Source organism: Micrasema longulum, unplaced genomic scaffold (assembly GCF_059751315.1).
Source record: "Micrasema longulum isolate JH-2025_06_02 unplaced genomic scaffold, ASM5975131v1 h1tg000581l, whole genome shotgun sequence".
Taxonomy (NCBI): Eukaryota; Metazoa; Arthropoda; class Insecta; order Trichoptera; family Brachycentridae; genus Micrasema; species Micrasema longulum.
In genome coordinates this window covers 272363-291701 of record NW_028277777.1, presented here as the reverse complement: position 1 = coordinate 291701, position 19339 = coordinate 272363, and the positions used below count along the sequence as shown (strand labels likewise).

Sequence of the window (19339 nt, the reverse complement as noted above, 5' to 3'; positions counted from 1 at the left end):
GTGCGGTGGTATCACTCCCCCCCCCCCCCCCTATTTCTTTGTATCTTCATAACGTCCATCCTACCCCTTTGTGCCTTCATCTGCCCACCCTGGAGTGGTTCATACACGGTGTTCATACATGGTGATTCATACGGCTGTAATCAAAACCACAACTTCCGAATTTGTTTCTTAGCCTTTATTATGTGAACAAATATGATGCCAAACTAGCAGATTAATATTTATGGATATTTTTTATGGACTTTTTGTAAAATGATATAATTTATTAATTAATTTATGCAACAAAATATGGTTCACTTTTAAACTAATACATAAATAAGAGAAAAAAATAATCAATACAATCATATGTATTTAAAACATAGTATCGGAGTCTAATGGGGAAGGCAAAAAATAAAACAATTTAACTTACCAAAATCTATTTATATGTACTATTAGTTAAATTTAAAGAAACAAAAATGATCTTATAACTAATTTACATTTAAATTTTCTGGCCTGGTCAACATTTAAATTCAGCATGGTGTTTAAGGCCTTCTAGGTAAGAGAATTCTTTAAATAGTTTACACTATCTTCATAGTTTTTTATTCATTTAAGGCAACCAAAAAATGGTAAACAAAAAAAAAACATAATGAAAAAAGTTTTAAATTATTAAGTATTGCAGGATAAAGATCTGTATCCAGTAAAAATTATACAAAATATTTTCAAATCAAAATTACATGTTCCTTGTGACTATTTATGTGCCCTTTTTTATTTTTATTGTTGATATAACTTTTCACTTAATTTTATATCAATGATAATATTCACTGCTATAAAACTCAACAAGGCACTTATTTTTTTAAATAAAATACGAGAGTAGTACCCCATATACTTTATTTTAAAAAAACCTCATCTTGGGCTGCTTTAAATGGTACAGGAGTATTCTCAATTTTCGAGTAAAAAAACGTTTATTAAATTTAATGGTGTTGATTTTCTAATCACCTGTGGCATACTTTCTGAGAAAATAGTTTTTCTCGTGTATTTAGATACAAAATACACGAGATAATACGGCTGTGAGAGCGTTTGGAAAACCAGCCCTTGTGAATAGTGCTGCAATATTATACAATACATTATGAATTATTTACTTGAAGGCTTTAGAAGTAAAAAGTATATTATTTTGTCGTATGCATTTTGAAATTGTAAAACACTTCACTTATTTCCTTTTTGAATAATAAATCGTCAGTTTGACAATGTTTTTATAAAGAGTACAAGTACTTACTGGACAAAGTAAAAATAGTTGGTTTTTGAGTTTCATAAAAAAAATATGTATGCGTTATGATTTATGCGTAGCAAGACCCTTCATTCTGATAGCACCACTCGGGTTGTATAGTATCTGGAGCAATTCCCATTTTCACTAGCCTTTCCCTGTTAAAATGTAATAATAAAAAAAACATTAAAAGGCATTCCTACATTTAGATAAAATTATTAAAAAGCTTTAAGCACTTGCGTTGGATTCAATTAAGCTTGTATGTATTAACATACAAGCATCTTTTATTTTTGTATAACTGCTCTATTTCAGACTTTCAAAAACATTATTGCTTCCAAAATAATATCTTAATCTTTGTATTATTAACCACTATGTATTTATTTTAGCTTAGAATTTCAAATAGGTATATTATGTATTTATTAGGTTTGAAACCAATCTTTAAAGTTGGGAACCCGCAACATCCCCGTCTCCTTGCCCATACAACATAGGAAGTTACATCATTTTCATAACCCTCTTCTAAGATTTTTATTACTTTATCAACAACTCATTGCCAAAGTAACTAATAATAATTCTTAAAAAATTATACACACCAAATCTATCAACAGTTAATTTGTGAAGTACAATAAAGATTCATTTCTCTCCTATAATTCAAATGAAAAAATGCATATAAATTATTCACATTTTTTTAAAGAACTTCAATTTTATTGTTTATCCAAATATTTTCAGGCCATTTTTAAAAATCGGGATTCAAGTGTGGTAGAATGGGATTTGAACCTCAAACATTTAATCCGTTAGTCCACAACACTATCATGGGACCACAACCTGCTTTATATGATTATATGTTTAACTGACCTATAATGGAGGAACCTCTTCTCGGCACTTCTCCAATCAGAGTCTGGTTCAGCCCAAAGGCGTTCAGCTAAAGCCCCAGCACGAGGCCAAAGCCTATTGTCCAAACTGGATGAATCTGCTTGTTCAGACCAAAGGGCAGCTTCTCCTCCTACAAGGTTAATAATAAAATGAAATATATTTGTAAAAACTTTTATGTGATTATGACATTCTTCAGAAATTAGGAATATCACCCTAATATTACAATTTGTTCTAAAATGATTTGTATACTGATATACTCATTAATATCAATCGACATTTATGTTTATTTTTAATAAGTGAATAGTGAAGTATGTTTAAGTAAATATTCTCTTTGGTTTATAAAGAATTCACTTGCATTGCATTTAATTCATTTCTATTCCTATATTAATGTGAATGCTAGAAAAAATGTTAACTAAACTATTACTTTTGACATTACTTTTTCATTTTATTACTGTTGAAACATCAAAAATCAACAAACGCTAATGTTTATTGCTACCCGAAATAGTTTTTGTTTTTTTTTTTAATTTCTGGACATAATACCAATACAAATATTTAGTTGTATAGCAAAACTTTCTTTAAAAGTACAAAAAAATAAACAGAATATTACCCAATATCAAATTTTTGTGTTTCCCAGCAATCACTGAAGGACTGTTATCATACACTTTTTGCCAGCCAATGTATGGGGAGCACCAATTGTTACCTTAAAAAATATATATATTAATGCAAAATTTTAAGAGATTTTCATCACACTTTAAAAAATACTAAATGTGTAATGAAAGGAAAACGTTGGATTAGATTATTTGAGCGAGTGACCGTGGATCGCCTTGCTGTCGCTTCCTGCCGTGCTGCCTGCGGGTGCGATACCCTTCCCGTTACCAAACCATTCAGATACAACTTGCATCTATCTTGGTACGGATTTACCTGCATAGATATAGGCAACAAAAGGAATAATATTTTAAATACACATAGCACATTGTACTCTACTATTAGGGATTATATAATATACTATTAGGGATTATATATATTATCAATGTACACATTATATTAATATTATTTTTGATATGCAAATGTGATTTTTTTCTCAAAATCCCTAATAAAGATTATTATCATTAAGTAGCGTTTCCTACTGAAAATTTAAAATTAAAATTTTACCTGTTCCAACCCAGGCTCCAAATCCACAATCTAAGTAAAGAGCATCATAATTTGACATAATTAGTTTATATCCTTTATTCAAAAGACCGTGGATTTCTGGATCATCACCTTTTGTCCAAACCTAGAATAAAATAAATATAACTTTAAAAATGGCACCATCAGATGCTTTTAGGTAAAATCAAAAAAATTTAGGTAAAAACAATTTGCAGTGAAAAACATCGTCATGAAAACATGAAGATATTTTTCACTGTAAATTGTATAGGCTATATAGTTTTGATTGAGCTTTAGCACGAGTGATTATCTTATCTTCAAAATACGCTGCAATGGAAATGCTAATGTAGTGCCCTATACACTTCTGGGTATGGATTGAGAGATGAAATTATTGTGAAATGGTGATGAAAAGCACAAGTTACCCTTTTTTTATTTGAAATATTCCATTTTTATAAAATGTTGCAATCAACCTTACCTGTATAATATAGTCTTTGTTACTTAGGTATTTATCAATATGTTGATATTCAGTAAGTGTACTTGTCCATAAAATCAATGGAATCTTTTTCCCTGCATTGGCCTGAAATAGTCATTTTTTTCTTAGTTTTATTGACATTACATTGAATTCTTTATATCTATTTTCAAGCTCTATTTATAGCTAAAGGTATAAATGGATTTAGCAAACCTTATAAACTCTGCTTTCGGCACTTTTTTGGAAATAATCCCATAATTTAAAAAATCCAGGGTCTTCTAAATCCCAGCCTTTTTGTATCATCCATGATTGAATTTCACTAGAAGAATTCCAACAAGCGTTTTTCACTTCATCACCACCCATGTGGAAAATATCAGGCTTAAACAATTCTGAAATTCAACATATTACATAATGAAAATTATGGTGTGATATTTTTTTTTAAAGTATGAATATATGTCTAAACTTTAAACTCAATTTATCGAGGTTCTAATATACTTAATTGGTTTAATGTGAATAAAATCTAATACTAACCAAACATATCTGAGTAAATATCTTCCAGAACATCATAGAGCTTATTTTTTGTTGGGTCTAGTTGCCCACAGGGAGGCTCGACACAATAGTCCATCCAGGGTTGGGCGTTAAAGCACACTGTCAAATTGGTACCTTGCCATCCCTCCCCAACATGAGCTGGTGCATCAAATTCAGGAATAATCTTAACTCCTCTTTCCAGGGCATATTGAACTAGATCTTGTATTTGTGCTTCTGTGTATACCTTTAAATAAACTTCATTAGTATCGTTGAATAGATTACTTTAAAAACATAAAATTTACAGTCTGCAGCTTATTAACTTTTTTTTATCAAACCACCGATTTAAGGTGATTAAACTAATTATTAATAGACGGCACTTTTATAATTTTTTATTGAAAAATGCCATTTTTACGTTTATTTTCAATGGAAATTTTACAAAACTTGGTTTGCAGAAATTTTACACTATTTTGATTGTAACAAATACCTTAACAATATAATTTAGGTCCTTTTCACAAAATGGTGTACAAAACAAAGAATAAGATAAGTTATTTTTTGTTTTGTACACCATTTTGTGAAAAGACCTCAATTATATTGTTATGGTATTTGTTACAATCAATATAGTGTAAAGTTTTCAGAAACCAAGTTTTGTAAAATTTTCATTGAAAATAAATGTGAAGAATGACATAAGTTATTTTTTGTTTTGTACACCATTTTGTGAAAAGTCCTAAATTATATTGCTATGGTATTTGTTACAATCAATATAGTGTAAAGTTTCCGCAAACCGATGACACTAAAATTCTCAAACAGATTGACAGCCCTTCCGATTGTTCACTATTACAATCTGACTTATTGTCTTTTAGCACCTGGTGCTCATCCAATAATCTACATCTCAACTTAAGTAAGTGCAAGGTTATGAGATTTTTTTGTCTGGAAAATATTATCATCTGTGTCTAGTATATGAGATTTAGGTATTATACTTGACACTAAACTTTCTTTTACAATTCATATTGAACATGTTATCAATAAATGCCTAAAACTTCTTGGATTTATTAACAGAAGCACAGCTGACTTCAAAAATATCAATAGCCTAAAACTCTCTTCTGTTCCCTAGTTAGCCCGCACCTAGAGTATTCCTCTGTTATCTGGTCTCCATAGTATGATGTTCACATCAAGAATATTGAATCAGTTCAACATCAATTTTTGAGAAAGATAGGCAGGAGGTTGGGCTTATCCAGAGACCTATATACGTATAATGAGTTAGAAACTACCTTGAATATATCTTCTCTTCAAGAATGTCGAAATAAATCCGACCTTATAGTCCTATCAAAATTCTCAACTCACTCTTTGATGCGCCTGAACTACTGAACTCGATAAAATTAAATATCCCAACTAGAAACCTCAGACAAAACTTACTCTTTCATACCGATAACCATAGAACTAACTATGGTTTTCATTCCCCTATGCCCAGAATTCTTAGATCTGCCAACAAACATACCAGTCTTGATTTCTTTGATAACAAGTTCTTATTTCAAACGATCACTGAATCAAATTCAATTATAAACACCTCTCTCCCGCTTCCACTCCCATAAAGTCTACTATAAACTATTTAGTCTTTCTACTTTTTTTATAATAATTTTCTATGTATAAATGTGTCCATAAAAATGGGCGTTGGGCGTATATATAAATAAACCAAGTTTTGTAAATTTTCCATTGAAAATAAACATGAAGAATAAGAGAAGTTCTTTTTTGTTTTGAACACCATTTTGTGAAAAGGACCTAAATAATATTGGTATTTTCTACAATCAATATAGTGTAAAGTTTCCGCAAACCAAGTTTTTTTAAATTTCCATTGAAAATAAACGTAATAAATGATAAAAGTGCCATCTATGAATAATTAGTTTCATATTTTCGTTTAAAATCACCTTTAAAAAACAAACATACCATTTCTATAAATATAATGTATGTTTGTTCATATATTTTAGGTTTTACTTAAATATATATTCGATTGCATTTTTATTTTTTCAAATGTTAAAATCACTTTAGATACCATTAAAATCAAACACCTTAAGAAGTAATAAACGCAATTAGGAGGGAGATTTTTTTACAAATCGAGAATTAAATTAATTGCAAACAAAAAATGTAAAAAAATGATCAAACCTTATTTGTTGTAATTGAACCAAATTTACTTAAGTTTGGTTGTTTCTTAGAAACAAATGGGAAGCTGTGAGAATCCGTAATATGCCAGTGGAAACGATTTAATTTGGATGTGCCCATTGCATCTAAAAAAAATACAATTGGTTTTTTAGGTAAACATGAAACTATACAATAAGTAAATAAAAGTTTTATGATACACTGTTTATAGAAATACATGTCAATTATACAATTTCGTAGATCTATGTAAATATCGAAGATGGCTATTTATGATTATAAAGGCCTTAAATGAAATTTATTACACATCTGAAAAATGAAATGCAAATCTAAATGTTATTTCAAAAATACTAAAATGCAAAAATTCTATGCTTACCTATGGTTCGCTTTATTGAGTCCACTGAAAAGAAATTTCGTGCAGTATCTAACAAAATACCTCTATATGGATAATAGGGTTTGTCCATAATATGAAGATCGGAAGGAATCTAAAAATCGAATTATATTAGGTTTAACTAGGTATTACTTGTCTTACTTTACACTAAGTGATGTCTTTACTCCATAATATTTGATTGACATAAATTTTGAGTGCCAAATAATAATGTTGCATTACAGACAACCATGATTGGCAAACTAGCTAAAACTAAATAGCCAAAGTTTTATTTTTTCATATATTCTAGGGAAATTTGCCATGTAATGAAACATTTGCATTGTTATCTTGTTCAAGAAAACATTACTAAAATCAAATTTCATGTGGCACGAAACATCTTTATAAAAGTGATTTTAATTTAAGTACAAACCATTAACTTTAATCTGATATCATCAAAAACAATCAACTGCTCGAGAGTTTCTAAAGCATGTCGAGCACCAAAGAATGTTACGGAACTTATTGTTGTATTGATGCGACCGTCTGATAGTGGTGAAATTTCCAATGCATAACCTTCATCAGTATCAAGGGTTAGATCTGAAACAATAAATTAGACTGTTAATCCCAGAATGAAAATAATATAAATAAAAAACATTAAGATAACTGAAAGATTTTAATATTAAAAGCAAATGTATGACTAATTCCTTCAACCCTTTTGATAACTTAATTATGCATGTAAGCAGCGACTACCTTTTTATTTACCAATGCAAGGATTTGTTCTACATACCAACATGTTCCATATTTTGTATATTTACTGTCACTTCCATTGTTTTACCGCCTTCATTTATTTTAGAACCTTTAGGAATTATCATTTCGACGTGTTTTTGAAATCTCTGGAAAGATAGTATCATAAATTAATTGTTTTATTTCATAAAAAAACTCTAGTCTGCCTTATAGTGACTAATAAATAATTAAAATATTTGACTGGAATATGCACGAAGACAAGGATAGGATAGGTCAAAATAAGATGATTGATATTGTAAATAAGAACAAACATCCCACATTGATGTTATAAATTATCAAACTGTACTGAAATGGTGTACTAATTTAGTACCCTGTGCATAATCAGGTGAGGGCAATGAAGTTACATCTTATAAAGTATCATATATTTTAAAAGCATTAAACTTGTTCATGCATTCTAACACAATTTCAAACATTGTAAAGTCTTCAAAAGTTTAATTAAAAGGATATCCACATTCTCGTAAGGCAAATAAATATATACTTTTGTAAATTTAAAAAGTGATAGTTTTTTTTTTTTTTTATACTCACATTAGAAGCTGCTCTTAGTAAATTTGTAGCTGGCCCATTTTGTTGAGACATCAGAACAGATATACTATTTCGATTCAAATGAAGCATATTGTTACCTAATCTAAAAGATGTTCTTGGCTGAGGCCAAATATTCGCTGAAAAAATACCATTAACATCATACTAAAAAATTATGACAAAGTTAAAATTATATATAGGTGTTTAAATTTGAATAATATACTTAAATATAAGTAGCATAAAATTTCACCACTCAAAAAAGTTATCAGGTTGAGAATTTGAAAACTACTTACCAAAGTCATGGCAATACATTTTGCATACTCCAAGGCTTAATGCAGTACTCTGGGTTTCAGATGTTATTGGAAACTTCATACAACTACCAGACACACATTCCCATCTCCAAACTTCATCACTTTCCTCGGCTTGAATTCTGAAATATGGATATGGACTGTAATTTATCATCAATGCCCACATGGCGTATAATATATGGGAGCAATTCTTGTTTATTTGTGATATAATACGCTACTGTGCATAAGCAATTGCAACACAGCCGTAATATTCAAAGGCCCCTTGTGTGTAGAATATAAAACATTATGACCAAGAAGCTTTATTTGTATAAATGACAGAAAAACTATCAGGTTATTATGCGAAGCATACCTAGAATCACAACAATAATATATTTTCCGAGTACTGTTTTAAAAACCGGTGTGACATTTAAACGAGCACCAAAATTAAAAGTAATCCTAAAAATCTTTCAGTACTGCCTAAAATATGAAGAACGAAATAAAACACAGATGTATAAATAACTAATAAATATTATTATTTTTAATTTATCGATATTAAGCAAAAGAAAACAAGCAGGAAAAGTAATATAAACTTTCAAAATTGGTCGCAAAGTATTCTGTAATATGGCGGGTATACTTTGTGCCAGGAAAGGAAATGTGTGACAGGATTGTTCAAACTCATGTATAAAAAAAATCCGCGGTTAGAAAGCATTTTTGGTAGATTGGACCTTCGACTTTGGACCGCACTTAAGTTGCGTAAATTTTCATTTATATTTTTACAAAATTCATTTGCTATGGTTTCATTAGTGTCAATATTGTAGTTATTGTTTATTTTCTAAAAGCAAATACTTCTGTTTCTTTTATGTTGTATTTGTTTTTATTTCTTCGTTCTAAAATAATATTCTTTAGAAGCAAAGTATTCCCAATTTTCATGTGATTCCTGTTTTTTTTAATAGTCAATATTAAATTTGTTGTTTATTTTCTGAAAGAAGATACTTTGTTTCTTTTATGTTATATTTGTTTTTATTCCTTTGTTCTAAAAAAATATTCTTTAGAAGCAAAGTATTCTCAAATTTCATGTGATTCCTGCTTTTTATCAAAAAAGCATTATATATATATTATATTAATAAGATTAAAAAAATAATGCTTTTAAAACATTGTAAACCGAGACATTATTAAAATCAAAATACTGAACCAAAACATATTTAAAGAATTGAGGTACTTAACTGATACTACATTTGATTCCAAAAGCTTAAGCAGATTTATCAAATGAAACTTTCAGTCAAAAGTGATCACATGAAAAAATTACATTAAAAGAAAAATGTCACATTACCAAAGGTAGTAATCTCGTAGTGAAAAAATATAATATTTTGCATAATATTTGTTTGAACATATAAATACAATGTCTAGATTTGGCGCAAAGTATCGGTACTAGGCAGGCGCAATATTACCACCGTTTGTGGTACTCATTTCACTGCATTGAGGCAATTAATGCATCACACCAATAAGATAACGAAGATTATATATTAAGATTATAGATTATATATTATATATATATAATATTAGGTAAATCTTTAAAATTATTTTAGGCATTAAAATAACTGAATCTATAATTTGACTGTTATATTTTGTACCGAAATATTATATTTACGAGGCATGTTCAGAAAGTAAGTTTACTAGATTTTTACATTTTTTTAGAAAAAGTGTATTTGAAAAAAAAAATACAGGATATTGTTCATACACTTATTGACTATTTTTCCACAAAATCGCCATTCCATTCAATGCATATGGTGAGCCATGGTACAAACTTCTTTATGCTTTCTTTGAAGACCTCTCTCGCCAGTTTCTTCCCCCCCTTCAGAACCTCTTTCTGCACCTGCTCATCAGTTGAAAATTTAATTCCACCCATGTGTGCCGTCAGGAAGGTGAAAAGATGATAATCTGAAGGCAATAAGTCAGGGGAATACTGGGGTGTTTCAAAACATACCAACCAAATGAGTCCAAGTTCGCCTTGATGGCTAAGTCTGTGTGAGGACGGGATGTTTTGAACCACCCCCTGTATTCCCCTCCCCTGATTTGGCACCTACAGATTATCATCTTTTTACCTTCCTGAAGGTACACATGGGTGGAAATAAATCTTTAACCGGCGAGCAGGTGCAGAAGGAGGTTCTTAAGTGGGGGAAGAAGCTGGCGGGAGAGGTCTTCGAAGAAAGCAGAAAGAAGCTTGTGCCACGGCTCACCACGTGCATTGAGCGGAATGGCGATAATATGGAAAAATAGTCAACAAAAGTATCAACAATATCTGGTATTTTTTTTTCAAATACACTTTTTCAAAAAAAAAAAAACCTAGTAAACTCACATTCCAAACATGCCTCGTATTAAGAAAGGAAATATGGAAGTCTAGTTATATTAACAGGACTTGTGACCATAATATGTAGGTAAAACGCATTTCCTTCCTAATGATTTCTTTATCTGTGTTGAGATATCTGAATAAATTCCAGTAATTGTCTATAATGATTTGCATTTAATCATAATATTACTGGAAAATAACTCTTGTAAAAAGAGGTATTAGTAAAATAAATATAGTACCTATTATATTTTTCAGGAGTCTCAGTGAAAAATAATAATTTGTATCTATATGCATAACCAAATTGTGGTTCTGTGGTAGTGCCTAGGAGTCACGGATCCAACATTAGACCAAAATTTATTTATTAAAAAGGCTATATAAACTGCATGAAAATACCAAAAGATGGTGTTCCAAACATGCTCAATTTAAGAATATATTTATTATGTATATTATATAAAATACCTTCAACAAATACAGATATTATTATTTATGAATGACAGGTACAATAGGTACCTACATAAAAAAATAATATTTTATTGACGATAGAATTTAAAATTTCAAAAAGTTTTTTATTAATAAAAAAGTATCCAAGGCGGTTGGTTGATATTGTAGGTAAGTACTTATCAGTTCAATAAAGAAGTGGGTATGTACTATAATCATAACACTTATTGTACATAGTAAAAATTCTAAACTAATTGATGCAATTTGTAATCCTGGAAAATGATATTATCATTTTATCCTATTGTTATTCAAGTATTTTATTACCTATCATAAATTTAATTTAATTCAATGACAATTTACGTTTTTTATTTCACGTACATTGTGCATATGTAGTCGAAAAAAATATATCAAAGCAAGTTCATAGTGTCGCGTTTCATATCTTCTTTTTATAACACGACGTCAAGTATTTGTACAACTTCCGCGACCTGCAACCAGTGCGCAAGCTCGCGACCAAAGATAGTATTCTGAAACTTCTCTACCCCCTAGAGCACGGGTTCCCAGCCAGTAGGTCGCGCCTCACTTGGGAGGCGTAGTGACCCACAGGGGGGAGGGCGTGACGGCTCCAAAAATAAATTGCATATTAAAAACTATGCCGTTTATCCTATTGTCGGCAAAGAAGCACCGCTCGTTCTTTTGCCATTCTCAACTACCTATCTTTGAAAATGTGGTTTTTCAACTATGTTGGGAATAAAGACAAAACAAACTTTTGCTCAGAGAGACCTCTCCTTTATCGCACCGAGAGAGTTTAATATTTTGGAAAAGCGTACAAAAAAGAGTTTCGGGACTGTATTTTCCTTAGCGAGAGTGATTTGAGTGAAAAACTCTTTGATAGTTTTTCAAACGTTTGAGTTAGTTTATTTCAATTTTATTTTTTCATGTACAAAAATGTTTTTTTCATTGTACATTATTTTATATGTTTTTATGCCATGTATTTTTTAATGATGTTTTTGTTCTGTATAATATGAATTTATTTATTGTACAGAAACAGACAGTCGACAATGATATAATGACATAAAAAAGATACGGTTTAAGGACAGACCAGCGAAGTTTCTAAATAAAAATCATACATATTAAATTATGGTACAACAAAAAGGTGTGTTTATGTGTATTTGTATGAGAGTAAGTGTATAGGGGTGTTTGTGTGTATGTGGGAGTAAGTGTGAGCATCATTAAATAGCAAGTGGGATCGTATCGCAGCCAGAAAGAATCAGCCTTAATTTATTTTTAAATAAATTAAGGGGCGTGTTAAATATATCAATATAGCGCATATTTACGTACTAAATATCAGCCAAGGGGTGCAATTATGGATCTTACCGTGGGGATAGAGAAGAAAGAAATTTGAGTTTTTTTTTTTTTTTGCATGCGATTACACTTTGCCTTATATATGGTTACACTAATGAACGTCAAATTATGTATAAAACTGTTTAAAAAAAGGAACAAAACGAATACGGTTCGATAAGTTCAACCTAATAAGTGTTTTGAATAATAATGTTCTAATAAATGGATATCATCACAAACATATTTATTTTTTGCATTTGAAGTACTAAATTTGTGGTTATTCATTATGATAAAATAAATATAATAGGATAAGATTCATTAGTAAATAATATCTTGATAATGAAGCTTGTGTAAATTTGAAACCGGTCGGTAAAAAAAAAAAAAAGTGGTTAAAAACAAAGTTGTTTCATTACAATATTTGAGTTTGTCCAAATGTTTGTTGACAAAACAATAAAGGTTTCAGCACTTTAACTTTACTAATATAAATAAAATTGAAGAATTGAAGAAATGTGGATGTTCAAACAAAGGCAAAATGGTGAATGTTACACAGTGTGTAAAGTGGCCACTTAAACCAGCCAATGGCATGTCATAAGCCATTTAAGCCTAGACTTCCATATTCTCTTCTTAAAGATATTCTCCATCCTTGTTGTAATTTGTTAATCTTAAAGTTATTTCATATTAATTTTATTTATGAATATTATCATGTTTGATTTCACGTGTTCATATTTATTTTATGTTTAATCAACAGTGTGCATAATATTATCTATCTTGTACACTTTTTTATTCTAAGTATATAATTATATATTTTACATAAATTTTCGATCTGTTACATATTTTCAATGCACGGACCGATGTGTAATTTTTTTTAATAGTACAGTTGTTGACATGTTTTAGAATTTAGAGATAATAATAGCACCCACTGACGAACTAAAACACAGGCATGCAGTTCAGTTGGACTTGATAAATTGTTTTTTTATTTGTATACGAACAAATATATTTTTTTTAAATAAGTTGTACAAGTGTTCCTATTTAGACTATTGTTACTTAAGAATTTTCCTGATAGATTATTCGCAAACGTTGGGCAAGGATCATGAAATCAATTTATCTGAATAAATGTCGGTTAAATACCTATATGAATAGATGCGCCTTTATGAGTTCACCTAAGTTACCTAAGCCATTTTTAAAAACTATTTCAATCAATAATTTTGTTATTAGACTTAACAAGAAGTGATTTATCACCTCACGTATTAGATTTAGACAGAAACTCGTAATATTATGAAATTGGATTGTATTCATTTGTAAATTATGCCTTCATAGAGGATCGCTCAGTAACTCAGAAACCGGTCGGTAATAAAATAAATAATAAGTGTTTAAAAATAAAGTGTTAATCTAGTTATTATCAACGTAAGCTGTTTATCTATTATCTTATTTTTATTATTTTATAGTATATTCTGCAGTATGGAATTATAGGCTGGGGAGGAGCTTATAAGACAAGTTTATGTCCACTTTTGACTGCCCAAATAACCATCGCTAAAATCATATTTAAAAAGCCTTGAACTTATCTTTCAAATTTTTAAAGAGCTAGAATACCCTTAACTGATGACATCTTTAAAAAAGAATCTAAAATACTTGTACATACTTTCAAAGAAAAAAAACATTAATTTTAAAAAGTCTCTAAACCCTAGATTTCCAAACCATTTACTTTTACAAAGATGCAATACAACTGCGGCTTCAAATGTTGGAAAAAAAAACTTAACGATCTTCTAGGAATCTTAGAATCAATAAGCAAATATTAAAACATTTCAATTTTTATTCAAAAAACACATGAGACCTATCGTATCCTGAACTCCATACAGTAGAAAATTGTGTATCCTTTAGAATAGTATATCTTATTTTAAGGAATCTGTTCTAGATATAAAAAATAAAATATAATATTCACCATATTAAAGAGGTAGAAACGTTATTATTCATTATGTACCTAAGTATAAAACATTTGTAATTTTATACTTATTTTGTTTACATTTTTAATCCGATAAATAAAAAAATCTGAAAACTATGATATTGTGGCTCAATTCGTTTCTGTACAAGGACGACGATTTTATCTGAAAGAAATGGCGTTCTAATCAGAAACAGAATAGAGGAAACACGACTTTTATTACAGCTAGCAAAAATGTTGGTTAATCCATGGATATACGAGTAACATACATTTTGTATGCATGAAGTGGTTTAAGATTTTCCCAAACAAAAATGCTTCGTAACTGGTCGTTAAGAAATCTTTTTTTTAGCTGTCAAAATACGTTTTACTCAATGATAATTTAAACACTGAACAACTTACATATTATCTGATATATTTGCTGTAATAACAGCTACTGTAACTATTATAGCAACGGAAACAGCAACAAAACTCGCGACAGTCCCAATAATGGCGAAAATTTTAAAGCGCTTTGGAGAAATCATCTCGAGGAGATTTTAAAACTAGTTATCACTACATAAATTTCCACAACACTGACTTAGGTATGTACTGACTGTGTCACACGAATCGATGCAATAAATTCTGAGTGATATTAAGTATAATATATCGTATCAGCTGTAAATAGCATTCAATTTTACAGTTACCGAAGAACTGATAGTGGAATTGATAGGTACATAATTCATCATTGGTAACGTCTCAAAAATAGATTATTCATTCAAATAAACTAAAGACAAAGATAATAGTATATTAATTATCATTTCTTAACTAACTACAAATAAGTTTGTGAAAACATCTTTTCCCTACAGAAAGACTTACAAAACAAATCTGATATCGCACTTTACTACTGCAGATAGGAAATTCATCTTATGATCTATATCAAAATTGTTTTATTTTATCTTGTTTATCTTCTAGGAAGTAGAAATATCCCTAAGGTGAAATTCAGAAGTTACCTCAATACTTTTCTATTCAAGCCCTATGATTCTGAATGTAGGTAGACTAGATATGTTTAATACCATTACACGGATGGGTGTAGGTAAACAATTACTTTAAACTACGCCGATAAAGGCAGGATTAGGTGATGTGTTGGGGAGCTATCTGGTGCATATCACTTCTAGGTATTTTATATGATCAGAATAACACTGCTCTATTAGATCCAATGATTTTCAGTCTACGCAGTAATGGAGGGCTTATGGCGCGTCACAACTCGCAACACACCACAACAATGTGCTTCTAGAAACGTCCCGTTAACGCATCGAGTCACTGTTCATCGGTGATGTTATGTCTGGGAAGAGAGTGTTCGCACTTACGCAAGCACGTTAAGCAAGCTAAACAAACACGAATGATTAATAAAAACGACATAAGAGCCCTCATAAAATGATTACAAAACAATGTAATCCTACCTTAACTCGCCATCACGACAAACCAGCTGGCTTATTCTGTCGTTCGTTCGTTCATCATCATCAATCAAAATCGTATTTCGCTCTCGGTCTCTCTCATACGATACGAATGTTATAAAACTAATTAGTTACAGAATAAAACCACAGACCTCAACACAACATACGAGAACGATGTAATTCTACCTTAATAATTTTAGGCAAGTAGGTAGTAGATAGTAGTTAGCATGCGCGGTCCGTCCATAGATTGGATGGAACCAGTGCTACCCTAAAAAATGACTTCAAAACTAACAATAGGTACCTATGTTTTTGTTGATTCCTATGAGGCGGTCGCCCAGTACTAAATTCACAAGTCCGCGCATGCGTAAATTGCACCACAAGCTCTGCAGAAGCTGTTCTAGCAAACCAATCCATGCGTATGTTTCATATATTGAGACTGTTTTATAGCAAAGTTAGCACTTAAATCGATCAACACGATGGTATTATAACATTAAACTACAAATTATAACGATTTTACTATGAAATTATGGCATAAAATTGCTTTTTAGTTTATTTCAAAACACTTAATTCGAATTACTGTATTGGTAGTCGGTACATATTTTACGTATGTAACTAGTATCAAGTAACTGCTTCCCTGATTAAAAACCTCACCGCACGCCCCTGGTAGATGGGTATCTATTACCTACATACGATGGTTCGAGTAATCTTGACATGTATCAATTATACCTATCATGATTCATGATAGTAGGTATAATATAATATATAAAACTGTGCCATAACAATAAATAGTGTCGTTAGTATGTATTTTAATGGTGACAGAAATACAAATACATATTTCCGCACCCCTCTAAAACCAAAAGTTAAAATTAAAATTTTACTTACATTTCAGAATTTATTATCATCAAAAAGACACATGAAATAATAAACCACAAAGTCTTCATTTTTCTGAAAACAAAAACACAAAAATATTAGAAAACAGGGTAACAAAATTAAAAAAACATAAGTAAATTTTACTAGGTATCTACTTGTATTTTTAAAAGGCAGATTTAAGAACAAATATTGCAGTAATTATCACACATAGGTAGGTAATCAATGTTTCATTCATTTAACTCATTTTATTGAGTACCTCTAAAGGTACCTAAGTAGGTATTTTTATACTCTTAACTGAAAAAAAATTGCACATTTTTGCATGTTTGCCTCGACAAAATGTCTCGCGCCGAAATATTTTTTATGAGTTCGCTAACATATGAGGGGGTTAAATGCAAAACCGTCACTGTGCATAATAGCTATTTTTGGGTTGACCAACTAAACCAGAAGCAAATAGATTTTTTAAAGTTCAATGTGCAACTTGCGTGTGGTAGCGAAAAGATTCTTCATTTTAAGTTTAAAATAAATAGTCATTTAGCTACTGGCTTTGTTGATCTTCCCATATATAGTAATCATGCACAGTGGCGGTTATGCATTTAACCCCCACATGTATGAAATATTAAACAGTATTTTCAGGAATTTCACAAACTTATTGACGACATATAGTCGATAAGAATAATACATACAAAGAAGCTACATAAAATGAAAAGAATACTGAGTGAACTTAAGAGTAATAATGCGTAACCTAGAGAGAAGCCCTTATCACTATATTTCATAGAACGCAAGCGATGTTGGTTTGTTGGTTTGTAACAAGTTGGTGGCCATTTTGTTTTATTTGACAACGTAAACATAACGGTTCGATCAAATGCTATTGTAGCTGTGCTTGGCTTTGTTTGTAAATAACTTGGATATTTACGTTATAATAAATAAAAATCGACTATAGTGAATTGCAGTATGTTTGGTTGCAGCAGTAGGAGCGTCAAAGGTGTTAAAGGAGAGTTTTCACAGGTAGTTGATTCCGAATATTTTTCCATGATTTACATTGATTTTTGGCATTTATTGTTCCGACACGTGTATTATGTTGCTTAAAAACTTTCCTTATATCAACATATTTACTTCAGATACTACTTTTTCTCAATTTGGGAGATAAATTTGTGAATTAAAGTATGTTTACTGTTGATAATGACAATTGATTATGGGCAATATGTCAGGGCCGCACTAGGCATCCATATAGAGTTTGAATTTTTATCGAGTAGAGGTCGATTAAAATTTTACTCAAAAATAGCAACGGTAACCTTGAAATCGCATCTTAAATGGGTTGTCCGAATTTTAGGCCGCTACGACTCTCCAATTCGGAGATGTGACGGACAAAAAAACGAACTCAACACAGGACTTTGGTTCAATGGAGTTGGGATTTATGTCTCAATAAATATAACATAAATATATTGTGAATAAAATGAAAAAATAAATCAACACAAACATGTATTTTTAGTTTTATAAAATAAATATAGGCGTATTATATAAAAATAGATTGGAAAACCCTGCAATGATAAATACGCAAGTACTTATTAAAAAGTAATTAAAATGCAAACTAATATCCATTTGGCAATTCTCGACCCGAGTACGGCCCACTGTTTTGCTGCGAATTGTAGCTAACTTAATACCCAATAGTCACATAATGGTTTTCCTACGTTTGGGCTCCTCTCTAGGTTACGCATTATTACTCCGAAGAGTGAACGCTTATTCTCCTCGGTCGAACAGACTTAAATAAGAACATGTTCGTAATTGCAGTTTTTTTGGATTTTAAAAGAGCCTTCGAAACAATAGACCGAGAAATAATTATTAAAAAATTGAAAAAAATAGGAATAAAAGGAAAAACTATAAAATGGTTTGAAGAGTACCTTGGCGATAGATACCAAATAACGAAGGTGAATGATGAAATTTCCGAGCCCCTCAAAATTTCATTGGGAGTACCACAAGGATCGGTTCTCGGACCGGTTTTGTTTATTATATACATAAATGATATTGTCGAAACATTAAAATATTCAAAAATAAGACTCTTTGCAGACGATGCCTTAATATATATATCGGGAGAAAATTATAAAACAATTATGGACAGACTAAATCATGATCTTAATAGTGTATCACTGTGGCTAAAAATTAATAAATTAAAATTAAATGTTAACAAAACTAAATATATGAATATAGGAAACAAAAGAATAGAAATTACACCATCAATTGTAATAGAAAATGAAAAACTTAATGAAGTCACTGAAATTAAATATTTAGGTGTAATGTTGGATTCAAAACTTACATTTCACCAAAACGCTAAGATGGTAATAAATAAGATTGCAAAAAAATATCAATTTTGGGAAGGATCAGAAGATTTATTGATAAGGACTCCTGCAAAACTATTTACAAAGCAATTATTGAACCACACGTTACTACTGTAGTAGCATTTTATTTTTATCAAACAAAGAAAACATAGATAAACTAACTGTATTACAAAATAAAGCCTTTAGAATCATTTTGAAAAAAAACAGATATACGAGGGTAAAGTCGATGGTAAATGAAATGAAATTATTAACATATAAACAAAGAATATTTTACAATA

The 19339-nt window shown here is 30.2% G+C and overlaps 1 protein-coding gene across 6 annotated transcripts in view; it reads right to left on the bottom strand.

Moving 5' to 3' along the window:
• Positions 1 to 396: 396 nt before the first annotated feature.
• Hexo1 (beta-hexosaminidase 1) overlaps positions 397 to 19339 on the bottom strand; it is a 39984-nt gene continuing 21041 nt past the window's right edge. For 5 of the 6 annotated variants that reach the window (XM_088228413.1, XM_088228414.1, XM_088228411.1 and 2 more), the window contains exons 2-15: positions 16741 to 16803; positions 8376 to 8512; positions 8089 to 8222; positions 7547 to 7652; positions 7193 to 7356; positions 6772 to 6880; positions 6405 to 6526; positions 4251 to 4491; positions 3933 to 4108; positions 3726 to 3827; positions 3260 to 3380; positions 2715 to 2807; positions 2090 to 2237; positions 397 to 1395 (exon numbers count right to left, since the gene is read on the bottom strand). In XM_088228413.1, coding sequence (XP_088084539.1) covers positions 1311 to 1395; positions 2090 to 2237; positions 2715 to 2807; positions 3260 to 3380; positions 3726 to 3827; positions 3933 to 4108; positions 4251 to 4491; positions 6405 to 6526; positions 6772 to 6880; positions 7193 to 7356; positions 7547 to 7652; positions 8089 to 8222; positions 8376 to 8512; positions 16741 to 16799 — 1797 coding nt within the window. In that variant the 5' untranslated portion in view covers positions 16800 to 16803 and the 3' untranslated portion in view covers positions 397 to 1310. Of the gene's footprint in view, positions 1396 to 2089; positions 2238 to 2714; positions 2808 to 3259; positions 3381 to 3725; positions 3828 to 3932; positions 4109 to 4250; positions 4492 to 6404; positions 6527 to 6771; positions 6881 to 7192; positions 7357 to 7546; positions 7653 to 8088; positions 8223 to 8375; positions 8513 to 14827; positions 14995 to 16740; positions 16804 to 19339 lie in introns of those variants that run through there. The other variant, XM_088228409.1, reaches the window with a different exon arrangement.